At 54.8% G+C, this 26,814-nt stretch overlaps 3 protein-coding genes across 6 annotated transcripts in view; all 3 read right to left on the bottom strand.

Annotated features, from left to right (window-relative positions):
• Nucleotides 1-2,326, bottom strand: part of NLRC3 (NLR family CARD domain containing 3) — a 32,983-nt gene extending 30,657 nt beyond the window's left edge. For all 3 annotated transcript variants that reach the window (XM_066382700.1, XM_066382701.1, XM_066382702.1), the window contains exon 1: nt 2,044-2,326. The gene's annotated coding sequence lies outside the window, so the exon portion shown is untranslated. The remainder of the gene's footprint in view (nt 1-2,043) is intronic.
• TRAP1 (TNF receptor associated protein 1) overlaps nt 1-26,814 on the bottom strand; it is a 197,228-nt gene that overhangs the window by 92,297 nt on the left and 78,117 nt on the right. The gene's annotated exons all lie outside the window — the stretch shown is intronic.
• The window catches only part of SLX4 (SLX4 structure-specific endonuclease subunit), a 28,879-nt gene continuing 9,512 nt past the window's right edge, over nt 7,448-26,814 (bottom strand). For both annotated transcript variants that reach the window (XM_066382698.1, XM_066382699.1), the window contains exons 5-15: nt 26,360-26,578; nt 23,894-24,102; nt 23,454-23,770; nt 22,449-22,656; nt 21,519-21,607; nt 20,410-20,556; nt 19,467-19,636; nt 14,660-16,914; nt 11,340-11,439; nt 8,932-9,342; nt 7,448-8,529 (exon numbers count right to left, since the gene is read on the bottom strand). In XM_066382698.1, the coding sequence (XP_066238795.1) occupies nt 8,139-8,529; nt 8,932-9,342; nt 11,340-11,439; nt 14,660-16,914; nt 19,467-19,636; nt 20,410-20,556; nt 21,519-21,607; nt 22,449-22,656; nt 23,454-23,770; nt 23,894-24,102; nt 26,360-26,578 (4,516 nt within the window). In that variant the 3' untranslated portion in view covers nt 7,448-8,138. The remainder of the gene's footprint in view (nt 8,530-8,931; nt 9,343-11,339; nt 11,440-14,659; nt 16,915-19,466; nt 19,637-20,409; nt 20,557-21,518; nt 21,608-22,448; nt 22,657-23,453; nt 23,771-23,893; nt 24,103-26,359; nt 26,579-26,814) is intronic.

Here is a 26,814-nt window from a genome sequence, read left to right as displayed (position 1 = left end):
GTCTTTCTTGTTCCACAGACCTTGGGCTTCGGGTTGCCAAATCTAGCAAAGTAAGATACAGAACATCCAGTGATATTTAAATTTCAGATAAACAACAAATAATTCTTTTAGTATAAGTACATCCCAAGTATAAGTACTTGGGACAAACTTATACTGTTTTAAAAATCTCGTTGTTTATCTGAAATTCAAATTTAACATGTGTCCTGTGTTTTATCTGGCACCCCTCCCCCTCAGACCCCAATCAGATAGGACTCCCCTCTCCCCAACCTGGCTTTATCTTCAGACACCTGGTTTCCGTAAGGACAGAGGAGGAGACTCCAGCAGGTGAACCAGGAAGCCTACCCCTGTGACCTCCCAGAGCCAGCATCAGAGCTGGTGAGGGTCTCCCTGAGGGGGGTGCTCCTTGGCCCCAGATGTCACCCCGGGCAGGGTGGAACCCACGGCGAACCTCTGGTGGGGGGAAGTCAGGGGCGGTTCTTCGGTAGGCTCTGCCCAGTGCCGACAGCCAGTGGGAGCCGCAGCCCCCACCCCCACCCCCAGCCCGCACAAGCAAGAGGGCCTCGGGTCCCCTTTAGAGACCCAAAGGCTGGAGGCCTTCTGTCTGCAGGGGTCTGAGCTGGAGGGGCAGGGCAAGGCCGTACAGTTGGGGGCCACTGCCACTCCCATGGAGCCAGGCTGTCCTGCTCCCACACATCCCCAGTTTCATCTGTGAGGCAGGCTGCGCAGCTAAGGACCTGTGCTCCCTATTGTGGGCGTCGCTCAGACACCGCTCAGCTGGACAACGGGACTTCTGCCTCATCCCTGAGAAGACTCGGGTTCTCAATTTACTCGTAGACTCTGCCAGTGAGTCTCATCTTGGCCTAAGCCTCCCTCCCAGGGGCCTCAGCCCTAGCTGTCTGCTTGGCCTGTGCATGAACGGCAGCCTCGGCTTTGCCCACCTGCACGGCTGACTGTACGGGCCCGCCCTGCTGGCCTCCTGCCTGGGCTGTCGGTATCACAGGCCACAGCTTCTTGGGTGCTCTTCTCTCCTGACCTGAGACCAACTGGCCTTTCCCAGGGGAGGGAGTGGCTCCTTTGCTGCAAGACATAGCCCTCCTGCCTGACCTGTGGTGGCGCAGTGGGTAAAGCGTCCACCTGGAACGCTGAGGTTGCCAGTTCAAAACCCTGGCTTGCCTGGTCAAGGCACATACGGGAGTTGATGCTTCCTGCTCCTCCTGCACTGGCCCCTGGAGTCCCAGTGGGAAGACAGGGACAGGTGAGCCCAGTGCCCCTTGGACGAAGGAGGGGACACGCAATCTGTACCCCACCTGGAAGTCAGCCACAGGATGACCTGTGATGGCCAAGAGTGAACCCCAGGCTTGAGGAAAGCATGTGTCTCCATTGAGGGGCCTGGAAGGAACCCCAGCGCTCCAGGAGTTTGGCCACAGGGGAGGACCCCAGGGCCAGCAGCCACCCCTGGCCCCCAGTTCAGCAGTGCCTCTTCTGAGAAGTCCTCCATGGTTACTGTTCCTCTCAGTATGATAGAACTTCATCTCCATCCAAGGGTGGGGCTGGGAGAGATCCCGGGGGCTGCTCCCCCGACAGGAGGGCAGCATTTATGATTTATGGCGCAGGCACGGGGTGCTGGCCCCACCCACCGCACTGCCTCCCTTTGCCCTCAGGCCCGTGGGGCAGGTCTGCTACTGAAGCCTCCACGTTACAGTGGAAGGTGCTCAGGTCTGCTGATTCCAAGTTTCACTAGTGGGCTGCCCTGCTCTGTGTCCCCTTTGCCTGCCTGCTGCACTTTCGGCCACTTCCTGCTCCTCCTGCCCCATCACTGGTACCTCAGGAGCTGGGTGTTGCGCCCTTGGCCGTCCTTGGGCACTTTGTTTATTCCACACCATGAACTGGTCCTGCTCAGTAGCTCGTGGCACCATGGAGACACCCTCCTGGAGTTCACCCCAGCCACCCTCCCCAGGGCAACTCCTAAAAAGTCAGTCCTGCCTGCCAGCCATCTCCTCTTCCTGCCCTGTCCTGCACTGAGGCAGCCTGGACTTGACTTACCTCCTGGGCCTCGTTGCCTCAGGGCTGCCAAAACGAGGGGGCTGGGGCGCGCTCCATCCCAGGGCTTCCAGCTTGGCCCTGCCCCCGTGGACAGAGACAGCTAGGTGGTGGCGGGAAAGTTCCGGGTCTCTCTGTGGCCAGTCAGCGGGATCCTGAGCCCTCAGACTCTGTCCAGGACAGGGGCGAGGCCGTGCTCCGGGCAGCTGGGACACAGTCCGCCTGCTTCTGCAGTCTCGGAGCCCACCGGCTGTCACAGCAGCGAGGGCTTCTTACCTCTTCCTGTGCCGGCTCCACCTCAGCCCTCCTTCCTGTCTGATTTCAAAAGCCAACAGCTTCTCAGACAAATCACTGAGCCTTGGCTGCCTTGCTGGTTCTCTGTCATCACCGCCCCCTAAGTCAGAGGGGCAGGGGGCGCCACCCCGGTCCAGCAGAGCTGATGCATAGGAGACGGTGGTCCAGTGGAAGCCACAGAGAAAAGCAGACTCGCCATCAGCAGACCTTTGCTTTGGGGGCCGGGGGGGGGGGGAGCAGGTGAGCGGTGAGGCCAGTCAGTGACTTGCTCAAGGCCACAGAGGGAAATCACCTCTCCGGGGCAGGACCTATGTCCCCACTGCCAGGCCTGCGTGCCTTGGTATGCTATGGCCCTCATCACCCTCTCTAACCCCCTTTGCTTTACTTCTCTCTGGCACCCGAGAGGCGCCTTCAACCCAGCTGTACCCCACAGTGTCTTCCTGTGAGTCTCGGCAGGGTACCTGCACCCTGAAACGGCAGAATGGCCGCTTCACTCAGGCCCCCAGAGTTGGACTCCAGCACGTGGGCTGTACCAGTGGGTAGATGTGAGGGGGAAGGACAAGGAACAGAGTGAAAAACATGAGAAACGTTTCAGTAGAGGAAAAGTACAGTACATCTCTAGGGACAGGGAGCAAGCCACTGAGAGAAGCAGGTGACAAGGTGGGAGCCAAGTGATAAGAACCTCAGGTTTCCTCACCAAGCATGTGGGAGCCAGAGATGGCTGTAGGGCAGGAGAGTAACGGGTGCAGCAATCTGTGGATAAGGGGACGTGGGAGGAGGTGTGTGCTTATATTGGTCTTTTCTCAACAGCTGTGTGTGAGTGACAGAGGGGAGGGGCAGGGGAGATGCTAGGGCAGGTTAGAAGTGTTTGTTCCTTACCATGGCCTTCGCCACCCCATCAGTGCTTTCTGAGCACCAGCGATTTCCCTGGTGCTGGGAGACCCGGCAGCTGCCCTGGGGAAGCCTTCTGAGGCTCCAGGTCTGCAGAGCACAGACTGGCGCCTGCAGCGCAGCCTCGGGGTGCAGCAAAGGCGGCTGAAACCAGGCCGCCCACAGGATGTCAGAAACCGCAGGGGCCTGGGGCTATCTGTCACCCTGAAAGAGGCCAAGAGACCTTCTCTGTTCCTCCTCTCACAACTCCGAGTGGATGGATCCTGAGCACAAGAGGGGACAGCCTCCACCGCGGGGATCTCGGGGAACATCCCGGAGTGGGCACTTTCCTGCCCACACCGCTCCTTCCCACTCCCAAGGGACGGCCCACCACCGGACTGGGCTGGCCCACGGGCTCCCTCTGCCGGCTCCTGCCAGAAGCAGGGGGCTTTCTCCTGCCTCTCCTGAGGATGTTTGCCTGTTTGGGGCAGTGTCGTCCTGGTTGTTCTCACTCTGGGGCGTTCTGTCCGCCCAGAGCTGCGGTCATCCTGACCAGCAGTAGCCTGGAACCTTCCCATCCCGACTGGATGACAGCCTGAGGCTTCTTGCCTGCAGGGGTGGGGCCTGCTGGGGTTGTGCAGGCCTCAGGGCCACCTTGCCTGGGTCCTGCAAAGGCTGGGCTGCGGTTCTCTCTCTCTCCCCTTTTTTGAAGTTTTTATAAGAGTTTAAGTTTATTTGGATCAAACTGATGACACATGCTGAGGAACAAACCAGTTCTCAAATGCTCCTGTGGTTCTCTTTTAATTGCCTTGAGTGACGATGCCCAGGCCGTGGCTGGGCCACAGGAAGTGGGGCAGGCCCAGGAGACTGTCACGTCCCAGTGCAGTGTGGGTGTAGCAGCTGCGCTGAGCAGTGAAGGGTCCACTGCTTCAGGCCCAGGATGCTTTCTTCTTGCGCTATGTCCTCTGCCTGGCAGGGCAGAGGTTCTGGAAGGAAACCTCTGCGCCCAAGGTCCACCAAGAGGCCCATTGTGATCTGGGAGAGGGCAGCTTCCGCCATGTTTTCCTTTCCAACCAATCAGCTGGCCCGAATTTCCCAGTTCCTGAGTCAGAGCTAACTCAGAAGCCTCGAGGTTCTTTCCCTGGAGACCGCTCGCTGAGTCTCTGATTGTGGAGGTTTCTGGTAGCTGGGTTTTTTGTTTTTTTTGAGAGAGATGAGAACCATTAACTCACAGTTGCTTCACTTTAGTGATTGATTGTTTCTCATATGTGCCTTGATCAGGAGCTCAAGCTGAGCCAGTGACCCCTTGCTTAAGTCAGTGACCTTGGGAATCGTGTCAATGATCCTGCACTGAAGCTTGGGATCTTGAGGTTTCAAACTGGGGACCTCAGAATTCTGGGTCGACACTCCACTGCTCCATGACCGGTCAGGCTGTGGCTGGTTTTTAACCCAGTTTCCTGCTTTGCACTCAGGTTCAAGCTCTCAGCTAGCGCCCTGGCCAGGTCCACTGCTGACCAGGTCCACTGCTGACCAGGTCCACTGCTGGCCAGGTCCACTGCTGGCCAGGTCCACTGCTGACCAGGTCCACTGCTGGCCAGGTCCACTGCTGACCAGGTCCACTGCTGGCCAGGTCCACTGCTGACCAGGTCCACTGCTGGCCAGGTCCACTGCTGGCCAGGTCCACTGCTGACCAGGTCCACTGCTGGCCCCTGCTGGCTCCTGGGCGGGGCACTCCATGCAAACCCGACCTGCCACAAAGCCTGGCCTTCCTGGCCTTTGGCTTTTTACCACTTTTTACCTCTCCCCAACAGCTCCTTATCGACCTGGAGTTGGTAAGGTTCTGCGTCTGCCACGCCTTCCAGGAGTGAGGGCTCCCAGGCCTCTCCCAGGGAACCACAACCCAAGCTGCATGTCCAGGTCCACAGTCTCCACCACATCCCGGTCCGGTTTCCACTGCACCTGGGTCCATGATCTCTGTGAAACAGTGAAGCTGGGTAAGGACCCCGTTGCTACTTTCCTAACTCCATCTCACTTCCCTAAAATAGTCCATATTAGGGGAGGGAGATAGAGCCTTTCATGTGAGAAACACATGGTACCTTCTAAAATAGGCCAGACTCCATCTTTTCCTTTTTTGTTTAAAGATTTTATTTATTGATTTTAGAGAGAGGAGAGGGGTGGGTGGGAAGCAGAAAGCGTCAACTCATAGTAGTTGCTTTTCACATGTGCCCCGACCCAGCAAGCCAGGGGGTTTCAAACCGGCAACCTCAACGTTCCAGGTTGACTCTATCCACTGCGCCATCCCGGGTCAGGCAGCCAGACTCCACTAGTCTGATCAGAGCAGTATCTGTCTTTAGCTCAGTGGTTCTCAACCTTTCTTTTTTTTTAATTTTTTTTTTTTTTTTTTTCCTGAAGCTGGAAATGGGGAGAGACAGTCAGACAGACTCCCGCATGCGCCCGACCGGGATCCACCCGGCACGCCCACCAGGGGTGACACTCTGCCCTCCGGGGCATCGCTCTGCCGCGACCAGAGCCACTCTAGCGCCTGGGGCAGAGGCCAAGGAGCCATCCCCAGCGCCCGGGCCATCTTTGCTCCAATGGAGCCTTGGCTGCGGGAGGGGAAGAGAGAGAGAGGAAGGAGGGGGGGGGGGGTGGAGAAGCAAATGGGCGCTTCTCCTGTGTGCCCTGGTCGGGAATCGAACCCTGGTCCCCCGCATGCCAGGCCAACGCTCTACCGCTGAGCCAACCGGCCAGGGCCTCTCAACCTTTCTAATGCCGTGACCCTGCAATACAGTTCCTCATGTTGCGGTAACCCCAAACCAAAAAATAATTTTGTTGGCTACTTCATAACTGTAATTTTGCTACAGTTATTATTCGGAATATAAATACCTGATATGCATTATGTATTCTCATTGCCTCTCCGCCTCCTAGGCTTCTGTCCTCTGGCGCTTGCTGCACCCGCTCACTGATGACGTCAGCAAGCGCCGGGCACACGTAATGCGCTGCTATGGACTGTGGAGCGTTCCCCCGCTTCCCCGCCCCTTAGGCCCTGGACGGATGATGCAATCACGTCTGCGCATGACCGCAGGCATTCATTTTGGAACGCACATCCATAACAGCCTGCGTTCAAGCTGAATAGCACTGCTGCAGACGGTAGCGCGGCTTCTCAGCGGCTAAAGCCATCGGAAAATACATATTATGTATTTTCCGATGGCTTTAGGCGACCCCTGTGTTTTGGTCATTCGACCCCCACCGCGGTTGCGACCCACAGGTTGAGAACCACTGCTTTAGCTGGATAATTTGAGCCCTGGCATCCCTGGCGCCAGTGTATGCCGGGAAGCCCAGGTCCTCTCCACGTGGTCATGAACCAGGACGCAGTAGGTGTCTGAGGAAACCCATCTCACCTCCCTGGATACCTGAGGCCCAGTTCACAAAGCCCCCCCCCCCAGGAAGCTGTCCCTTTGGGCCACCTGAGCACTGACCCTCACACCAAGCACAGGCCAGGCCAGACTCTGTTTTTTCCACTAAGTGACTGGAAGCGTCAACTTATTTCCCTCCTTACTGAGGCTCCCACCCAGGCCAGAGCAGGCTTCACAAACTTGTCCTGTTAAAATGCAGATTCTGACTCTGGGCCTGGTGGCCTGAACCTGCAAATGTGTCAAAGTCCAGGTGAGGCTACTGGGCTTTGTGCCCCCTTGGAGCGCAGCACCTGATAAAGGCTTTTGTGTGTGTGTGTGTGTGGCAGAGACAGAGAGAGGGACAGACAGGAAGGGAGAGAGATGAGAAACATCAATTCTTTGTTGCAGCTCCTTAGTTGTTGATTGCTTTTTCATATGTGCCTTGACCGGGGGCTACAGCAGACCGAATGACCCTTTGCTTGAGCCAGCGACCTTGGGTCCAAGCTGGTGAGCCTTGCTCAAACTGGTGACCTCGGGGTCTTGACCCTGGGTCCTCTGCATCCCAGTCCAACACTATCCACTGCGCCACGACCTGGTCAGGCGATAAGGGCTCTCTTTACATGGCTGCATGGAAAGACAAATGTGTAGATAAATGAACATCTATTATCTAAGAGCCAAATTATCTAAGAGCCAAAGTGAATGAGGGGCCAACAGGCCTGGGTGACCCCTTACGATAAAGAACAGGCACAAAGGCCTCTGCAGACATACTTTAGGGACAGGGGGTGAGGGTCACGGTTGCTTTCCCTCATTTTCCTAGAGTGGAGAATTCGGAAGGTTTTCATAAAGCAGTCTTTTTTATTGCACATCATATAAAATGGACTACACGGTATTTAAAACAGACAGGATGTTCACAAAGACGCAGAGGCCCACTCGTTTTCTCCTCCAGGCCTTACCTGTGGTCTGCACTGCCCCCGACGCTGGAGGCAGCCTTCCACACCCCCCCAAACCAGCTTACAAACACATGCTTGTTCCGGGGGCTTCAGAGCTGCGCGGGGCCCTTCTGCACTGTCCAGTTTGGAGACTGCTGGTGACAGTGATCGGTGTCTGGGCAGGATGGCAGGACCAGTGAGTACCTGGGGCATGGCAGTGTGGAGGCCTGTGGACACCGGGTCTGCTGGTGGGGCCTGGGGTCACAGCACAAGTGCTAAGAAGGAAGACAGACGGGGCACACTGTCTGCACAGCTAGCTCAGGAATGGACATACTGCGGTTGATAAACGTAGAGAACAGGTGTGCCAAGCGGGCCCTGCCTGCCCTGGCCGCTGGGGAGGCCGGCCTCTGAAACACACAGAGGCTAGCAGGGCTAAAAGGAGGCAGCCCGGCCCGAAGCCCGTGGGTGACATGCTCTGAGCACCACTCCAGGGAACAGAGGAAGGAAGCGGGTCGTCACTTTCACGGGGGCAGTAGAAGTGGCCTCAGGGCCCAGAAACGCCTGTGGCGCCTGTTTTGCTCAAGGAGCCCAGAGTTGGACTCACAGCCCCTCACAGGCTGCCGACGGCCACGCACGGGGAGCAGGGCGCAGGCCGGGCGGTTCTGTCTGCCTTCTTCCGGCCCTTGGGCTGCCGCCTCTTCCTCCCCTTTTCCTTCCGGGCCGCGGCGGTGGTGAAGGTGATACAGTGGGCGTCCAGGAAGTCCAGCAGCTTCCCCGCGGCCATGCGGATGCCCTGCCGCTTCAGCTCAGCCTGCAGCACCGCCAGCTCGAAGGGCTGGTACAGCAGGACCTTGCGGTAGAGCGCCGGCGTGGAGCGGATGTAGCGCCGCACTGCCTCCTCCGTGGCCGCCGCTGGGATGGCCGCCTGCGAAGAGCTGGCCTCCTCCTCACCCTCCTCGTCCCCTGCGGACTCAAAGGCTGCTCCAAACTCACAGGAAGAACTGCAAAGAACCAGATATTAGTATTTCGCAACACCCCTTACCTCCAGCCCCACTAAGACCAGGAGGCTCTTTGAAGGAAGGAGTGGGTTTCAGGCATGGATGACCCCCCAGGGCTGTGTTCCTGGCACTTGAGCTGCTCAGGCTCCTGTCCTTGGCCAGTGGCAGCAGGCCCCCACCAAGAAGGCATGCTGGGCCAGCCCCACTCACGGATGTGGGAACTTTAAAGGACGGCTCAGGAGGCCCACAGGGGGCTACCCTGGAACCCCAGCTGGACTTCCTGGAGTTTAAAACCAGAAGGCAACTGAGGTTTCCTACATCGGCCATGAGGCTTTGCTTATGCCAACCCTCAGACCTGGTCAAAGGACCTGTGAAGCCACCAGCCCTGTCCTTTGCTCTGGTTACCTCTGTGAGCTTAAGGAGCTGTCACTGCCGTCCACAGAGGTAGCCGTGGACTCCTGGGAGGCTGGGAGCTGGGCGTCATCATCAGGGCCTAGTGGCACCTCTTTGGCTGGTGACATGGGGGGGATGCGTCCGCCAGGCTGCTGCTTTCGACGTTGGGTGCTCTTGGCCTTAGCCAGTCCCTTGGATCTGTGGGGATTAGGGTCAGAAGTGGCCTCCAGCCTGGTGCGGCCAGCTGCCTTTGAAGCCTTAGAGGTCTTGGTGGTGTGCGTCTGGCTGCAAGGAGCCTCTGCGGGCACCTGTAAGGCCTGGCTCTCGTCCTCAGAGTCGGACTCCAGGGTCTGGTGAGTGTACTGGAATATCTCCTTTAGTTTCAGGACCATTTGGCGTTTGGGCAGAGGGCGTACTCCAAATCTGAGTGGGAAACAGGTTAACTTCAGCAAAGAGCAAACAACTGTCAACAAATCACTGGTTTTGTGTAACTGAAATCTTAAATGTTTGGCTTTTATGAGTATTCATTCAGAGGTTAGTGTCTATCCTGCATGCCGATTGAGCTTACTCTGAAGAATATTCCAGTCCTGGCCAGTTTGCTCAATGGTAGAACATCGGCCCAGTGTGTGGATGTCCCAGGTTCAATTCCTCGTCAGTGCACACAGGATAAACAATCATCTGCTTCTCCAACCCTCCCCCTCCCCTTCTCTCTCACTCTTCTGTCGCAGCCTTGGTTCAATTGGTTCGAGCACACTGTCCCTGAATGCTGGATGCTGAAGATGGCTCCGTGGAGCCTCCGCCTTAGGCACTAAAAATAGCTCAGTTGTGAGCATGGCCTCAGATGGGCAGAGATTGGCTCCAGATGGGGGGTGCCAGGTGGATCCCGGCTGGGGTATATGTGGGAATCTACTTCCCCTCCTCTCACTTGAAAAAGAAAAAAATATTCCAGAAGGGCTGTTCCTCATGTTCTGAGCAATAGTGGTGGCAATGATTTCTCTAGGCCCAATGTGAAGAGCAGCATTCATTAGGTTATATGTTCTCTTAAAAAATGATGTCTCTGCCTGACCTGTGGTGGCGCAGTGGATAAAGCGTCAACCTGGAAACGCTGAGGTTGCTGGTTCAAAACCCTGGGCTTGCCTGGTCAAGGCACATATGGGAGTTAATCCTTCCTGCTCCTCCTCCTTTCTCTCTCTCTCCCCTCCCTATAATGAATAAATAAAATCTTAAAAAAAAAAAAGATGTCTCTAAGGCTAACCGATGGTGGCACAGTGGATAAGAGTCAACCTGGGATGCTGAGGTCCCAGGCTGGAAACCCTGAGGTCACCAACTTGAGTGCAGGGTCGCCAACTCAAGCATGGGATCATCGACATGACCCCATGGGCGCTGGCTTGAGCAAGGTGTCTATGGCTCTGCTGTAACCCCCCAGTCAAGGCACATATGAGAAAACAGTCAATGAACAACTAAGGTGCCGCGACTGCAGCTTGATGCTTCTCAGCGTCTCATTTCTTTCCCTTCACTCTGTGGGGAAAACAGCTGTTAAGCTTGCTCACAGGTTTACTAGCTGCAAGCGCTTTGTGCAGTTGGTGCAGGCACACATGACAGCACTAGTGTAAGGAGACAGTGCTTCCCGGGCGGTGGGATTAGATTGCGCCCGCCACTGAGAGGTGCTGTCGGTTTCTGATCCCTTGCCCTCCACTGCGAAAAGCAGGTTTTCCTTTCCCTTTGTATATTTTCTTTTTCTTTCTTCCTTTGGCTTGCCTGTCTTTGTGAGCCTCCAATAAATCAGAATGGCCCACCATCCTCCGGCTCCACAGTTCTTTTATCATCTGCCCGAATTCACTGCCAATCTGCATGGCCATACACTCACTCTCAAAAACAAAAAAAGAGGACCTGTGGTGGCACAGTGGATAAAGCGTCGACCTGGAAATGCTGAGGTCGCCGGTTCAAAACCCTGGGCTTGCCTGGTCAAGGCACAAATGGGAGTTGATGCTTCCAGCTCCTCCCCCTTCTCTCTCTCTCTCTCTCTCCCCCCCCCCCTCTACCTCTCTGTCTCTCTCTCCTCTCTAAAAAAAATAAAAATGAATAAATAAAAAAAATAATAAAAAATTAAAAAACAAAAAAAGAGATGTCTCCTTATTCAGATTGTTAAGGCCAGGGTCCCATCACCACCCACATGACAAGGAGACCTGTCATCTAATGGGTAAGCGGGGGAGTCTCATTTCTTATCTTCCTGGGGCCTGGGGAGTTTGGGGAACAGCACGCAGAAAGCTGGCAGGCACAGGGCCCTCCCCCCACAGCCCACACACCAGAGCCCGGGGCGGATCTGGCGGCAGGGCCTTCAGCTCCCAGCCTTGCTAAGCCCGGTCACTCGTGGGAGAGAAGGGACCACAAATAGGCAAGCGTTCAAGCACACCACAAACCTATCCAGCTCCTTCTTTAGTACCGGGGTCTCCATGATGGAATACCGTGGCATTGGCGTTATGGGCACTTTCGGGGGCAAGTTCTTCCTCCGGTTAGCACCTTACAGGTAGAACAAAACAGACATGTTTCAGAAAGAGGGACCTGGGTTTCCCCTTTCCGATCCTTAGTGTAACCAAGAGAAAGATGCACGTGGAGAAAGCCCAGTCCCATCTGTTCCATGAGAACAACGATGTCCACCCCTTCACCGTTTGACTCTGCCACCCTGACTTCCTGTTAGAAAGTGTCACTCGGAACACAGAGGCCCCTGGTGGCCTTGTGCAATGCTGACGCTTTGTGAATGGAGAAGCAGATAAGTGGTTGACATAGGTTTGAGTAACGGGGCAATGGCAGTGACAGGACTTATCTCTGGGGTGATAAAAATGTTCTGGATATAGTGGCAATGGCTGCAGAACTGTGAGTACACTAAAACCCGCTGAATGGAACATTTCAAGGGTGAATGTTATAGTATGTGAAAATGTCCTGATAAAGCTGTTATTTAAAAAAAAAGAAACAGGTAGCCTGACCAGGCGGTGGCGCAGTGGATAGAGCATCGGACTGGGATGCAGAGGACCCAGGTTCGAGACCCCGAGGTCGCCAGCTTGAGCGTGGGCTCATCTGGTTTGAGCAAGGCTCATCAGCTTGAGCCCAAGGTTGCTGGCTCGAGCAAGGGGTTACTCGGTCTGCTGTAGCCCCAGAGCCAAGGCACATATGAGAAAGCAATCAATGAACAACTAAGCAGCCACAATGAAGAATTGATGCTTCTCATCTCTCTCCCTTCCTGTCTGTGTGTCCCTCTCTCTGACTCTCTCTGTCTCTACCACAAAAAAAAAAAAAAAAAGGAAAGAAAGAAAGAAAGAAAGAAGGAAAGAAAGAAAGGAAAGAAAGAAAGGAAAGAAAGAAAGGAAGAAAGAAAGAAAGAAAGAAAGAAAAGGAAGGAAGGAAAGGAAGGAAAGGAAGGAAAGGAAGGAAAGGAAGGAACAGGTATTTTAAATATAAATGGGGCCCTGGGCTGGTGGTTCCATGGACAAAGCATTGACCCAGCGCGCCAGAGGTTGTGGGTTCAAAGCTGTCAGGGCATGTACAAGAAACAACCAGAACGTGCACAAATGGAACTAAGTGAAACAAGCTGATGCTTCTCACGCTCTCTCCCTCAAATCGACGGGAAAATGAAAGGTGAACGGGGTAATCAGGAAAAGAGGGACTTTGGTTCTCATCCTTTTTGTGAGCATGGAGTACTTTGAAACGCCAGCGAGAACAGGCTGTCCCCTAAAAACTGCACAAAATCCTTTATAAAATTTCAGAGTCTGTCACCCCTAAAGCCCGCCTCAGATTCAGACGAAGGCCCCTGACTTAGTCTGGGCGTGCGGGTCTCAAGTCTCCTATAGCAGTTCTCACGGCATCACCTGGGAACCAGGCAGAAATGCAAATTCTTGGCTGCACCCCAGACCTCCTGAAGCAGAAACTCTGGGGTGGGGCCCGGCCACATGCATTTTAAAAAGCTCTCCAGGCAATTCTGATGCCCACCCAAGGCTGAAAGTGCTGGTCAGTCAAGCCCAATTGGTTAGGACTTAAAGAGGAAACGAAACACCAGGTCGCAAGCAGATGTGATCTCCTTAAGCTCTGCTTCCATTCCTGGTCACTGCTCAGTGCCACCCTGCCCTTCGTGGCTCCCCTTGGTCTGCCCCGCTGGGGGAGGGGCAGCACCTTCAGGGGCCCACACTGGCTGCTTTGGTTTTCCCCATGACTGAAATGAGCTGGAAATTGGCATCATCCAAGGATGGACTGAGGCCCACAACAGGCCTCTCTCACAGCGGCATCTGTTGTTTTAAATTGACATGAAATTTACACAATAAGGCCTGACCTGTGGTGGCACAGTGGATAAAGTGTCGACCTGGAAATGCTGAGGTTGCCGGTTCGAAACCCTAGGCTTGCCTGGTCAAGGCACATATGGGAGTTGATGCTTCCAGCTCCTCCCCCCTTCTCTCTCTCTGTTTCTCTCTCTCCCTCTCTCTCTCCTCTCTGAAAATAAATAAATAAAATTAAAAAAAAAATTTACACAATAAAATTTTAAGCCCTGGCTGGTTGGCTCAGTGGATAGAGCATCAGCCCCACGTGCAGAAGTCCTGAGTTTGATCTCTGGTCAGGGCACACATGAGAAGCGACCATCAGCTTCTCTTCCCCTCCTGCTCCCCCTTCTCTCTCTCTTCCCCTTTTGCAGCCAGTGGCTCGACTGGCTCAAGTGTTGGCCTTGTGTGCTGAGGATAGCTTGGATGGTCCGAGCATCAGCCTCAGGTGCTGAGGATAGCTCGGTTGATTCAAGCATCAGCCCCAGATGAGGTTGCCAGATAGATCCTGGTCAGGGCATGTGTGGGAGTCTATCTCTCTGTCTCACCTCCTCTCACTTAAAAACATTTTTTTAAAGTAAGTCAGTGGCACTTAGTATATTCAGTGTTGTACAACAAGCACTTCTGTCTAGTCGCAAAATGTTTGAATCCCTCCAGAGGAAATTCTGTAGCCAGCAGTCACCCCACTCCTCTCTGTCCCTGGCAACACTAATCTGCTTTCTATGGATCTGACTGTTCTGGTTATTTCATATAAATGGAATCATACAATATGTGATCTTTTGTGACTGGCTTCTTTCACTTAACATGTTTTCAAGGTTCAGCTGTGTTGTAGCAGGTATGATTGCTTTTATTCCTTTCAATAGCTGAATAATATTCCTTTTATTTTTGGATTAGACCATATTTTATATACCTACTCAATCAGTTGAGGGGCATTTGGGTTGTTTCTACCTTTTAGCTATTGTGAATGGAGCTGCTATAAACATCTGTGTACAAGGATCTGAGTCCTGATTTTAATTCTTTTGGATGTATACATAGGAGTGAAATTGCTGGGTTGTAATGGCAATTCTATGTTAAACTGTTTGAGGAACTCCACTCGCCCAGTCCTAAGGCCCACCTGAGGTGTGCACTTTGGCCTCCCAGGGTGCTGGTTCAGAATTCTGAAGTGGGGTCCACAGGCAGGGATTTTTAGTGTGTGCCCAGGTGAGCTGTAGAGTCCAGGCCAGTGGAGAAAGCCCTGACTTACCGGCTAAGAATTTTGTGTTTGATAGCAAGCCTGTTCTCCCTCAACTCTGGAGAGGGGTCTGGAAGGCAAGGAAGGGGCTCGTCACAGGCCAGCGGCCCTTCAGCATTGCCACCCCATGTTGTCATTACTGGTTTCCTCTTGGGCCCTTGGTGTAAAAGAATGTAAAAGATAAACAGCTCTTCCCACTACTCACTCGGCTTCTCTAAGCCATCCGATTTCTGAGCTCGATCGGCATTTGGTGTCTGAGCCAGAGGAAAACCCTCTGGAGACTTCTGTTCCTCTTCTCCATCCCAATCGTCCCACAGAGCGGAGGTCAAGAAGCTGAGCCTGCTGCTGCCAGGGGAGCTGGCCGGAGGGGACTTCTCTTGAGGCTTCCTGTGGCCGGTGCAGCTCCCTCGGGTGGGGGTGGTACCCATCTGAGTGGGGTGCAGGGGAGTGGAGTAGGATGGGGGTGCAGGGGAGTGGCAGTCAGCACTGTCTGGGGCCTCCCCCACTCTACCGCCCGGACTACTGGTGCTCAGGGGCCCAGTCCGCTCAAGGTTCAAGTTGTCGATAGGAATTGGCGAGAGGGGCTCCACATGCCAGTAGCAGTCATCAGTCGGAATGGGGGGGCCGCTGTCCGGCAGCGGACTGCTGCTCGCCGGGTGGGAGGCCACTTCCTGCTCATCTTCACTGTCCTCCACCTCCACCACCTCACTGGCTGTGACCTGACTGGGCAGGCTCGGCCCAGGCAGTGAATGCTTCCGGAACTGTCCACTGAAATCAGTGAGGCCTCCTGAGGTTGGACAGGGAGCCAGCAGAGAAAAGTGCTTGTGGCGTCTGGGACGGGGACTAGAAGGGCTTCTAGGATTGACAGGCACCGGGCAGGACGACGACGTCTGGGGCACAATTACTGTAAACTTACTGGAGGTTTGGGGTCCTTCACTGCTCTCTAATGGGGTCCTGGGCTGAAGCTGAGCTATTTCATTTGCTGAAGTCTTGGATCTGAGGCCCATGATTTGGGTCTGTGATGAGTAGTCGTGGCTTCTGCTGGCAAGTGGGGTGGCGGGCACCAGCCACGAGGTGTCTGTCGTGCTGTCCTCGTTGGGACTGGTCTCGGGGTTGCAGAACAGCTGGGGGGTCCCTCTGCCACCCACACAGCCCTCGCTCCTTGACGGCTGCCCCTCGTCCTGCTGCGCTGGGGCCTCTCCCTCTGGTGGGCTTTGGGAAGGTTCCTGCTCTGCATCAACGTCGATGATGGAAAACAGGTCAGAGAACTTGGGGCTAACTTCTAGAACTTTTCCTTCTTCCAAGGAACCATTAAAACCTGACTTTATTTTGTTTCTTTCTAGCTCCAGCTCTTCATCTGAATCCAATAAAAGAATAATTTCATCTTCTCTGTTCATGCTGGATGGAGAATTCTGAGATCTGGAGCTCTGATGGCTCGGTTTGGCCTGAGTTAGGTCAATGGATGGAGACTTTTCTGGTGAGATCAGGAGCCCTGTATTTCTGTATTCCATCATGGAACCACGTTCTTCGCCCTTCTGGCAGTCTGGATGGTTAAGCAGTGTGAGAAGGCTCCGGCCCCTCTTCTGCTTTGCTGGTGAGTCCTGGGAGGCCACCCTGGAAGCTCTGCCCTGCGACTGGGGAGCGGGTGGGGATGAGTCACCTGTGCGATGGAAGTGAGGGTGTGGCTGTCCAGGACTCCTGCCCGGAGCGGGCTGTGATGGAGGTGTCTGCCGGCGAGTAGGCGGACGGGAGCTCCTTCTCCCCCTTTCTCTGCTAGTGCCACTGCCTCTCTTGTGATGACTTATTATTTGGGACGGCTGAGGGTATCCTTCTGGAGTTGATGAAAAGGGCTGTTCATCATCGTCGTCATCAACTGAGTACAGCAAGGGCCCTTCCTTTCTCTCTGCCCAGCAGCCCGTAGAAGGGCTGGAGGAGCTAGTGTGAGCCAGGGCTTCCTTTGGGGCCCCTGCCTCCCCCTCTCCATCGGAACACTGGCCCCCAGGTGGCAGGAACCTGGACTGGCTCACGTTCTTCCTTTCGGCTGGGGCAGCGTCTCTTCCCTGCCTGGAGGCTGCCGTTAGCTCCGCACTTTCCGCCTGCTCTTTAACCCGGACCCCTGCTAGGATCTGCCCGGAGCCTGGACCGTCCTCAAGCTGCTTGGTTTCCTCAACCTCTGGAGCACTTTCCTCCTGGAGCAGCTTTCGCTGAGTAGCTGCGAATTCATAAATTTCTTCCATTTCTGCGTCATTGACCTTTTCTCCATCTCCTCCGAGGGCCTCGGGTTTTAGCAAGGCTTCTGCGTCCTCCTCTTCATCTACCCACATTGACCTCAAGAGTTCTTGGAAATTCTCCGCTCTGCTTTCACAATCCTCATCTTCCTTCTCCTTCTGCGGTGTGCCCTCTGAATCCATCAAGACGGACGCTTGTTCACACAGGTGAACAAGCTTGCTCACACCAAACCTGCAACAGGAAACGCCATGTCTCATCACCATCCTCACGGCGGCTGCGACTGGGCGCCCGGCCAGGCCAGGACTGGAGCAGAAGTCCTCCCAGGGGAACAACCACGGCTCAGTCTCGGTCTTCTCCCTGCCCACCTGCAACCAGGGTTCATGTGCACCAGCCCCGGCCACTCAGCTCTAAAAATAGAGACTTGTAGCCCTGGCCAGTTGGCTCAGCAGTAGTGTCGGCCTGGCGTGTGTAAGTCCTGGGTTCGATTCCCGGCCAGGGCACACAGGAGAAGTGCCCATCTGCTTCTCCACCCCTCCCTCTCTCCTTCCTCTCTATCTCTCTCTTCCCCTCCCGCAGCCAAGGTTCCACTGGAGCAAAATTGGCCCCGGGCACTGAGGATAGCTCCATGGCCTCTGCCTCAGGTGCTGAGGATGGCTCCATGGCCTCTGCCTCAGGCGCTAGAATGGCTCCGGTTACAACAGAGCAACGGCCCAGATGGGCAGAGCATCACCCCCTGGTGGGCATGCCGGGTGGATCCTGGTCAGGCACATGTGGGAGTCTTTCTGCCTCCCCGCTTTTCACTTCAGAAAAATACAAAAAAATAAGTAATAAAAACAAAAAACAAAACAGAGACTTGGCCCTGGCCGGTTGGCTCAGCGGTAGAGCGTCAGCCTAGCGTGCGGAGGACCCGGGTTCGATTCCCGGCCAGGGCACACAGGAGAAGCGCCCATTTGCTTCTCCACCCCTCCGCCGCGCTTTCCTCTCTGTCTCTCTCTTCCCCTCCCGCAGCCAAGGCTCCATTGGAGCAAAGATGGCCCGGGCGCTGGGGATGGCTCCTTGGCCTCTGCCCCAGGCGCTAGAGTGGCTCTGGTCGCAATATGGCGACGCCCAGGATGGGCAGAGCATCGCCCCCTGGTGGGCAGAGCGTCGCCCCATGGTGGGCGTGCCGGGTGGATCCCGGTCGGGCGCATGCGGGAGTCTGTCTGACTGTCTCTCCCTGTTTCCAGCTTCAGAAAAATGAAAAAAAAAACAAAAACAGAGACTTGTGGGACTTGAAGGTAGGCCTCACTAACTCCACTGTGCACATGTGATAGTGACTGTCAGGCTGAGCCGAGGACAACTGGCGGCGCTGCAGAACTGGGGAGCACGTGCTCCCTTGAAACTCACCCAGTGTTGTGACTGATGCACACCAAAGCAGACTAACCCTGTCGCAGGTCACCCAGGCCGAGGAGTACACCAGCCTGCCACCTGACTGAAGGCTCTGTGGTCTAATAGGCACACTTAAAACCCTAGAGTAGGGGTCCCCAAACTATGCCACATGTGGCCCCCTGAGGCCATTTATCCGGCCCCCGCCGCACTTCCAGAAGGGGCACCTCTCTCACTGGTGGTCAGTGAGAGGAGCATAGTTCCCATTGAAATACTGGTCAGTTTGTTGATTTAAATTTACTTGTTCTTTATTTTAAATATTGTATTTGTGCCCATTTTGTTTTTTTACTTTAAAATAAGATATGTGCAGTGTGCATAGGGATTTGTTCATAGTTTTTTTTATAGTCGGGCCCTCCACCGGTCTAAGGGACAGTGAGCTGGCCCCTGTGTAAAAGTTTGGGGACCCCTGCTCTAGAGGCTGAGCCAATCCTTTCCTTGGATAAACAAGGTTTGTTTCCTTTTTAAAAAAAATCCCAGAAGGCCCTGGCCGGTTGGCTCAGTGGTAGAGCATCGGCCTGGCGTGCAGGAGTCCCGGGTTCGATTCCTGGCCAGGGCACACAGGAGAAGTGCCCATTTGCTTCTCCACCCCTCCCCCTCTCCTTCCTCTCTGTCTTTCTCTTCCCCTCCCGCAGCCGAGGCTCCATTGGAGCAAAGTTGGACTGGGCGCTGAGGATGGCTCCATGGCCTCTACCTCAGGCGCTAGAATGGCTCTGGTTGCAACAGAGCGACGCCCCAGATGGGCAGAGCATCGCCTCCTGGTGGGCATGCCGGGTGGATCCCGGTCGGGCGCATGCGGGAGTCTGTCTGACTTCCTCCCCGTTTCCAACTTCAGAAAAATAAAAAAAAATCCCAGAAGCCCTCACATCTTGTCAGGAGGTAAAATGCTTTTTTTTTTTTTTTTTTTCTTTTGCTGAGCTACCTGTCACTTCTCCTGAGATATTGGTGTGTGGATAAGGCTGGCTGGTGCAGATTCACGGGACTTGGACTATGCCTCCTCTCTACTTTCTGTTTCTGGGGCTGGGAGAGGCCTGCTGTTGTCCGGCCTCGGTGCTGGGACCATCGGGGAGCAGCGTGTTTAGGGATGGCGGAGGCGGAGGGCCACCCTCTCATCACGCCCAGGGAACTAAAGCCACAGGACTTGACAGAGGACTCTTCAAACAGCACTCAGTTCTCCTGCAAGAGTCCATTTCTGGCCAGACCACCTATCAATACACCTTGCTCAAAGTCACCACTGGGCATAACCTTGGGATTAGAAGGTGTAGAAAGGACCCAGCCCTGATCCTCCCATGAGCCAGGACCCTAGTAACCTGTCAGTTCCTGTCCGAGGCCATGAAGTCAACGGAAAGGACAGTGCTGACCTGCAGGCCAGGGAGCTCAGGTCTGGGACCAGCTGGGGAGGCAGGCCGGGGTCGGCAGCGTAGAGATAGCGCAGGAACGCACGGGCAGCCTCGGCGCTCACGTCACTCAGCAGGACGCGCTGGGTTCTTAGGTCGCCATCTTCTGCAGCAAAGAACCCTTCGCTGTTCACCTGAGGGTGAAATAAAGTATAGAAGGTTTACTCCCTGGACAGTCATGACTTGGGACAAAGCAGATGGCCTGGGGGCTGGGTGGCTCCTGTCAGTCTCTAAGTTACAAACAGCCTCAGCATGGGCACAAGCATTAGCCAGTGTCGCTCCATTTTGTTGACCATAAATTCTGCATAAAACTTTTCAAAATCAAATCAGGAGATGTTCAAGAACCTAGTTGATTCCCTCCTGACAGACATATCAAAGGCACTAGAACTTTCTGAGTGACTACAGCAGTTTCTTGGATTCCAACAACACAGTATTCAAGTCAAACACAGGTCAACACAGAGATATCTGTCATCAGCTCAACTTTAAAGACATCGATGATTAGTCTTCATAATTACACAAATAGAGAAAAAAGAAACAATTCTGGAGGGAAAAGGATTTTTATTCAACAGAACAAGAAAGCTGATGTTTCCCAATCCTGAAGTCATTTCCTCATAGCACTTTCTAATCTCAAACATGTCTTCTCCACAAAAGTGTAACCATTATGGCACTACATTGGGAAAAAACGTTGAAAGCAGTGGGAGGCGGGCAGAAGGGGAGAGGGGTGAGAGTGGGGGGAGTGAGGCGGCTCAGGGGGGGAGCGGGGGGCAGGGAGATGGAGAGAGAGCCTGGGCAGAGCGGGGAGGAACAGAAGAAAGCAGAGAAGGACGAAGGCAGGGGCGGGGGGGGGAGAGAGACAGGCTTGAGGGAGACAGAGGGCTCGGGCACAGCGCGCTCGCCATGCACTTACATAGTGAATGAGAAGCGGGCACCGGGCATAAAGCACGAACTTGTGGGCATACAGCACCTCCCCGCTGTCCGTCTGAAACTGGACGTCACTCAGGTGTGGGTTATTGACCATGGCACTGAAGTCGGCAGCCAGCAGACTGAGGGAGAGCTGGAACAGGAGAGCTGTTACTGCCACTTGCCACTCACCTCTCTAACTGTGCCGGTTCCCCAGCTGGGATGGTGCTGGGGTGGCCAGGTGGGACCCTCACAGTCCTCTCAACGGAGTACCTCCATTGGGTTGCAGCTGTAAGTCACCTTAAGTCACTCAGTGGCATGGAACAGCAAGCAATACACTAACTTTCTCCAATTCTCATCACTGAGTTTCCTGGCCTAAAGTGGGAGGGGCCAGCACGTGGAGGGGCGTGGCTGCTCTAACAAAGATGGAGCTGCAGCAGCGGTAGCTGCCGAGCGCTGTGTGCCAGGCCAAGTGTTCCACACTCGCTGATGGTGGCCCCGTGAAGAAACTTACCAGCCCGGAATAACAGATGAGGACCCCAGTCTACTCGATTCAGGCACTGGGCTGAAAGGAGGTCTAAGGCCTTTCTCTGTGTGCCATGGTCACCAGGAAACTTGGAGTGACACTGATATACTAATGGGGTGATGTACACGCTAATGGAAACCCCCTTTTCACCCAATTCATCACCAACACAGAACATGAACTGTTGGGGGAGGCCAGCCCATGACCCATGGTGGAGGACACAGTGAGCCCAGAGTGAATGAATGAAACTCTGAGAAGCGAGTAAACAGAGCAGTCAGCTGAATGAGGTGACCGCACAGAGTGCTGGTGGTTCCTCTGGGCTCCAGGCAGAGCAGGTCCCCAGGGCTGGGAGAATGAGCTACCCCCCATGTTCAGTGACAAAAGGGACAAAGCCTCATGGTGGAGCCCTGACAGAGGACAGGAGGCTCCTGTGGGCTTTTGCCTGGCTCAGCTCAAATAATGTCAGCGGGACCAGCGGATTCCTGCAAGGGCCTGAAGGCTGGTGGTGAGCTGACCCCACTGAATGTACGACAAGCCCCAGCAGCCAACACTGCAGAGCGGAGCAGGGCCAGGCCCCACAGAGGGGTCCTTACCGAAGCCTGGCTGCCCGTGTCCAAGTGCTGCTCCTCAGGTGGCAGGACAAACCCAGTCAGGGGAAGGCCATCAGGCAACAGATCCAGCCCTGAGAGAAGGATTCACTGGTTAAAAAGAAAAATCACCTCCTGGCAACGTCGGCTTCCAGGGAAAAGGCATGAACTGGGGGCTAAGCTGACCCCAGAGGCATCTAGGAAGTGATTATTATCTGGGACTTCTTCAGTGAAAGTGAAGCCCACACACCACTCTTACCACTACCCCCTCCCAACAGAGAGGGCACAAGCACTGAAATAAACAGAATTAGCCCACAGATCACTTGTTCTGTCCTTGGTTAAAGTTTAGGAAATGGTGATGAACTTACCTGTGTCACATTTATTTTTGAGAAGAAAAAGAAAGCCCCTACAGAGACTGCCTTTCTCTCATCACACGGGGATGAGCCCCTACAGAGACTGCCTTTCTCCCATCACACGGGGATGAGCCCCTACAGAGACTGCCTTTCTCCCATCACACGGGGATGAGCCCCTACAGAGACTGCCTTTCTCCCATCATACGGGGATGAGCCCCTACAGAGACTGCCTTTCTCCCATCATACGGGGATGAGCCCCTACAGAGACTGCCTTTCTCCCATCACACGGGGATGAGCCCCTACAGAGACTGCCTTTCTCCCATCACACGGGGATGAGCCCCTACAGAGACTGCCTTTCTCCCATCACACGGGGATGAGCCCCTACAGAGACTGCCTTTCTCCCATCACACGGGGATGAGCCCCTACAGAGACTGCCTTTCTCCCATCACACGGGGATGAGCCCCTACAGAGACTGCCTTTCTCCCATCATACGGGGAGGAGCCAGGGAACCGCAGATCTGAGCGGCCTCCGTGGTCTGGGTCACGGGGAGGCGAGGGTCCAGGTGCCCCGTACTGTGTCTCACCTGTATTCCTCCCAGGGCAGGGCAATGGGCTGACACTCAGCCCCTCTCTTGCCAGGTCCATGAGGTCCTGCAGGGCCTGGTACTCCTTTTGGCTGGCAGAGGGCAACTGGTTCCTGGGACAGGTGCTATGGAGGGCAGGTGGCATGCACACGTCTGGCTGTGGCTGATCAGGTGATACTGGTGGCAGCACGGGCTCCTGTGCGAGACCCTGAAAGAAGTCGGAAGCCAGAATGATCTTGTGGCTGCCATAGCAGCCACCACCCAGGCAGTCCCCGAAGGTACCAGCCACAGCCCAGAGCGACCCTGGGAAGCTTCTCTTCATCACTATGTCAGCCGGCCTCTATCATGGCAGAAGCCATGCCTGTGGCATCCACATCTGCAGAAAGATCCCTGGGAGCCCCATTCTCCTGATGTCATCTAAATAGCCTCAAGCAAGCGAGTACCAACTCTCAGACCACCTGCATCGGCTTTGCCAGGCTCCTGGGGCCCATCACAGGCAAATCCTGTCAGCCGCCTGGGGGTGGCGCCTGGAACTCTGCATTTTAAACAAACTCTCCAGGTCCTGTCTTTTTTTTTTCTAATGATTTGAGAGTGGGGAGAAGGGAGAGAGATCAAGAAAGAAGCATCAACTAGTTGTTTCACTTAGTTCCATCTAGTTGTATACTCATTGATTGCTTCTCGTAGGTACCCTGACTCAGAGTCGAACCCCTGACCCCTGGTACATTGAATCGATGCTTTATCCACTGAGCAACCTGGCCAGGGCTGGTCCTCCCTATTCTTACCAAGAGAGCCATATAGACATTGCAAAGAGAAACACCCTGTAACTGACACCCCTAGGCTTTCTCTCTTCCCCTCTGCTCTTTCTAGAACTTTCTGTCCATTGACCAGGCGGTGGCGCAGTGGATAGAACTTTCTGTCCCCCAGCTGTTAACTCCCAGTGCTATAATCCTGGAGCTGCCAACCCGTCCCCAGAGCCCGCCCACACGTGTCCGGAAGGGGGTGCACCTTGGTGGACTGGGGCACCATGGGAGGCACCAGGCTTGCCGTATAGAAGGATTCCAAAGTGCAGGCTCCAGTCAGGGCACTGCCTTCCCACAGAAAGTTCTGCTTCCTTTCAGGTGGCTGCAGACAACTGCTGGCCTTTCCCAGCTCTTCCTTTAAAAGCCTGCTTGCAGGAAGTGGTGGCGTGCTGGGCAACTCCGCTTCTTCCTGTGCAAAGAGCTGGGCCACACGATCCTCGATCTGTCTCCCCGTGGTCTCCGAGTCCTGGACTAACAGCTGGGGTGGGAGAGGGGGCGCTTTCTTCTTGCGACTCTTCTTCTCTAGAGAGAAACAGAAGTGGGAGTCAGTAACAGGGCCACCCGCACCGCCTGAGGGCCAGAGGTAACCTTTAGCCAGAGGCGGCACGGTGAGGCCCCTGGAGCCACCACTGTGGTCACACATACCTGCTGACAGCCTGGTCCTCTCAGAAGAAGCAGTTCCCGGTGTGAGCTCCGCAGACACAGCCTCCTGTTCCAGCTCAGACCTGGACAGAGCCATGGCCACCAGCAGGTCCTCGGACAGCACCTCGCGCTCACTGACCTTCTGCCGCTTCTGTGGCTCCTTCTTTCTGGGGGCTCCCTTCCGCTTCAGACCTCCACCATGATTACTGAAGCTTTAAGGGCAGCCAAACAGAAAGGTTAGTGACGCCAGAGGTGCGAGCACTTCCTGTTTGGAGGCGGTCCCCACTGGACCAGAGAGCCGGACCCCTTCTCCTCTGTGGGGAAGAGAAAGGGTAAATGTGGACTTATCAGACAGCGGCCTCGAGTGCTCCAGGAATTCAAAATCCTCATTTTGTGACTCATGTAAGCGCATACGAACCTAGGCCAAAAGTCCGGCACGATCGAGACACAGAAGGGTCTGGGGTCTTCTGTGTGATCCTGCCCAGCTGGGTTCTTGGTGGCTGTACAATGCCACCACTGGTACCTGCACACCCCAGATGTGGCCAGACCCATGTAGTGGCATCAACACTCAACAGCTCCAAGTCGGCACCCTGGATTCCACCAACTGCCCATCGACTCTTCAGATGCCACCTAGGCAACCATGGACACGCTGGCCATGAAAGGACCCTTCCCTCCTGCAGGGGCTGCAGGGCAATGCCTCTGCCCAAGGCCGCAAGGGAAGCCTCTCAGTTGGGGCCACCAATGTGGCCAGTGGCCTACGAGGCTATCATGTAGCAACTCATCTGGCTCGGAGATTGACTGAAAGATTTTCTGGCCGAGAGAACCTAGACTGCCTGCTGATTCCCGAGGCTGGGCAAGTAGAAGGGTGCTGGTGGGACGGAGCTGGGGCAGCCTTCAGATCACGCTCCCTCAGCTGTAGGGCATTCTGAGCGCCTCTGACCTTCACAAAAGCTCATGCCCTCCACTGGGCCAGGCATCGTCTTGGAAGATCCAAGCAAGCCCTGATTCAGTTCTAACTTCCTGGGAACCCTACACGATAGATAACCAGAGCTTCCAAGAGGGAAAGGAGCCACCCTAACATGCGGGGCCCTGCCGCTGTGTAGGCTGGACCTCTGGTGGGCCTGGGTCCAGATAGAAGCAGGCGAGGGGTTCAGGGACAGGTGGGATGCTCTGAGCAGCACAAGTGCCCTGGCCAGGGAGGCCTGCCTACCCGAGTTCCAAACACCCCAGGCTTGGCCTCAGGGCAAGGGAGGCCCTAAGTGAGGACCCCTCAGTGAGGCGTCCATTTTTGCTCTCTACTCTAACAACCTTCTAGGAGGACCCTCACACACCTTGTTTCACTTCATGGGAGTTATTTAAAAAGCACGTACATTTTATCTGAGCAGGTAGTTTCAGTGCGGTCCTGCCAAAAGGCAAGCGATGGCCTCGGTAAGGTCCGTTCTCAGCCTTAAGGCTTCCAAGTCCACGAGGGTAGTGCGGACGCGCTAGAAGGCAGACCGGCTCCCCCGCGAAGACTCAGCCTCTGCCCCCATCTCAGCAATGACCCAGCTCACAGGCCCAGGACCCGTGCGCCAGGCCGTGGCCAGGAAAACACACCGTCCATGGCATTCCCTTTGCTTTTTTATTTTTAATTGATTTTAGAGACAGAGAAGAAGGAAGAGAGATCAATGGAAAGAGACATCGATTTTGTTGTTCTACTCACTTAAGCACGTATTGGTTGACTCTTATATGTGTCCTAACTGCGGATCAAACCTGCAACCTTGGTGTATCAGGACGATGCTCTAACCAACTAAGCTACCCAGCCAGGGCTTCCCTTTGTTCTTGAAAGCTGTCCAAGGAAAGAAATCCCAAACCTGCATCAGTCCGGGGCCCACGCGCCCGTGTTCCCTATAATGCAGGGGTCGTGCGGCGCCAAGCCACCCCTCTGCCACGTCTGTGCCTGTGGTTTGCATGCTGAAGACTTGTGTCATCAGCACAGCCTATTTTAACGCTTAAGATCTAATTCATGCAAATATTTTTTTAAAGGCCTGTGGTTCCGTCTCACCAACTCTTTGAACTCTGCTGAGTAATCTGTATTATCAGCATAAAAATCGACTACACGGAGATGGTGGTGAGGCTGCACCTCACACAAAATAAATGTGGTCTAGTGAACTTCCGAATTCCCAGCTGCTCCACAGGCAGGGCCCACAGGATGCCGGAGTGAAAAGCTCTCCGGAGGAAGGACCTCAAGGAAAGCAGTCCAATAGTCACTTCCACAGACAGACCCACGCTCACGCAGACCATTTCAAAGCCTTCCGGGATGCAGAATTCGTCCCGTCCTCAATCCCTGTGGAGACCATGACTGATTTCCTCCTCGTATCTCTCATTTCCAGAATCAAAGAGGGCCTATTGTCCTCTGATACTACAGATGGCTTTATGTTTAAACAAGTCAGAGTACTTCTCTGCTTGTCTCTGTTTCACTTGACTCACCTGGACGCGTGAGCCAGCGAGCCGCAGGCCCCCGCGGGCTGAGCCGCCTGCAGCCGCACGGCCTGGAGCAGGAGCTGGGGGCCGACCTCCATCTTCACCGCACACTGTTTCAAATGATTGATTCTGCTCTTTGGGGTGAGAAATGGCTTGCCACAAATTGGACATTCAGGGATTTGAGGTGCGGAGGGTCTCAGTGCCTTTTCAGCCTCATCCAAGCACCTGAGGGAGGACAGTAAACACAGGAGAACCACCTTCCCTGGTAATGTGAATCGAAGCAAACATGGATCCACAGCTATGTGGACATGTTGGGGGCCAAACCTCGTTCCCCCAAACCTTGTTCCTCCACACAGCCTGTAGTCAGCCTCCAGACACGGAGTTTAGGTATCTGTTAGCAAAGGTGACCGAAGAAAGCGAGGACAGATTAAACACAAGCACGGAGTCACCGTATGATCTAG

Source organism: Saccopteryx leptura, chromosome 4 (genome assembly GCF_036850995.1).
Source record: "Saccopteryx leptura isolate mSacLep1 chromosome 4, mSacLep1_pri_phased_curated, whole genome shotgun sequence".
Taxonomy (NCBI): domain Eukaryota; kingdom Metazoa; phylum Chordata; class Mammalia; order Chiroptera; family Emballonuridae; genus Saccopteryx; species Saccopteryx leptura.
This window is presented reverse-complemented; position numbering and strand designations above follow the sequence as displayed.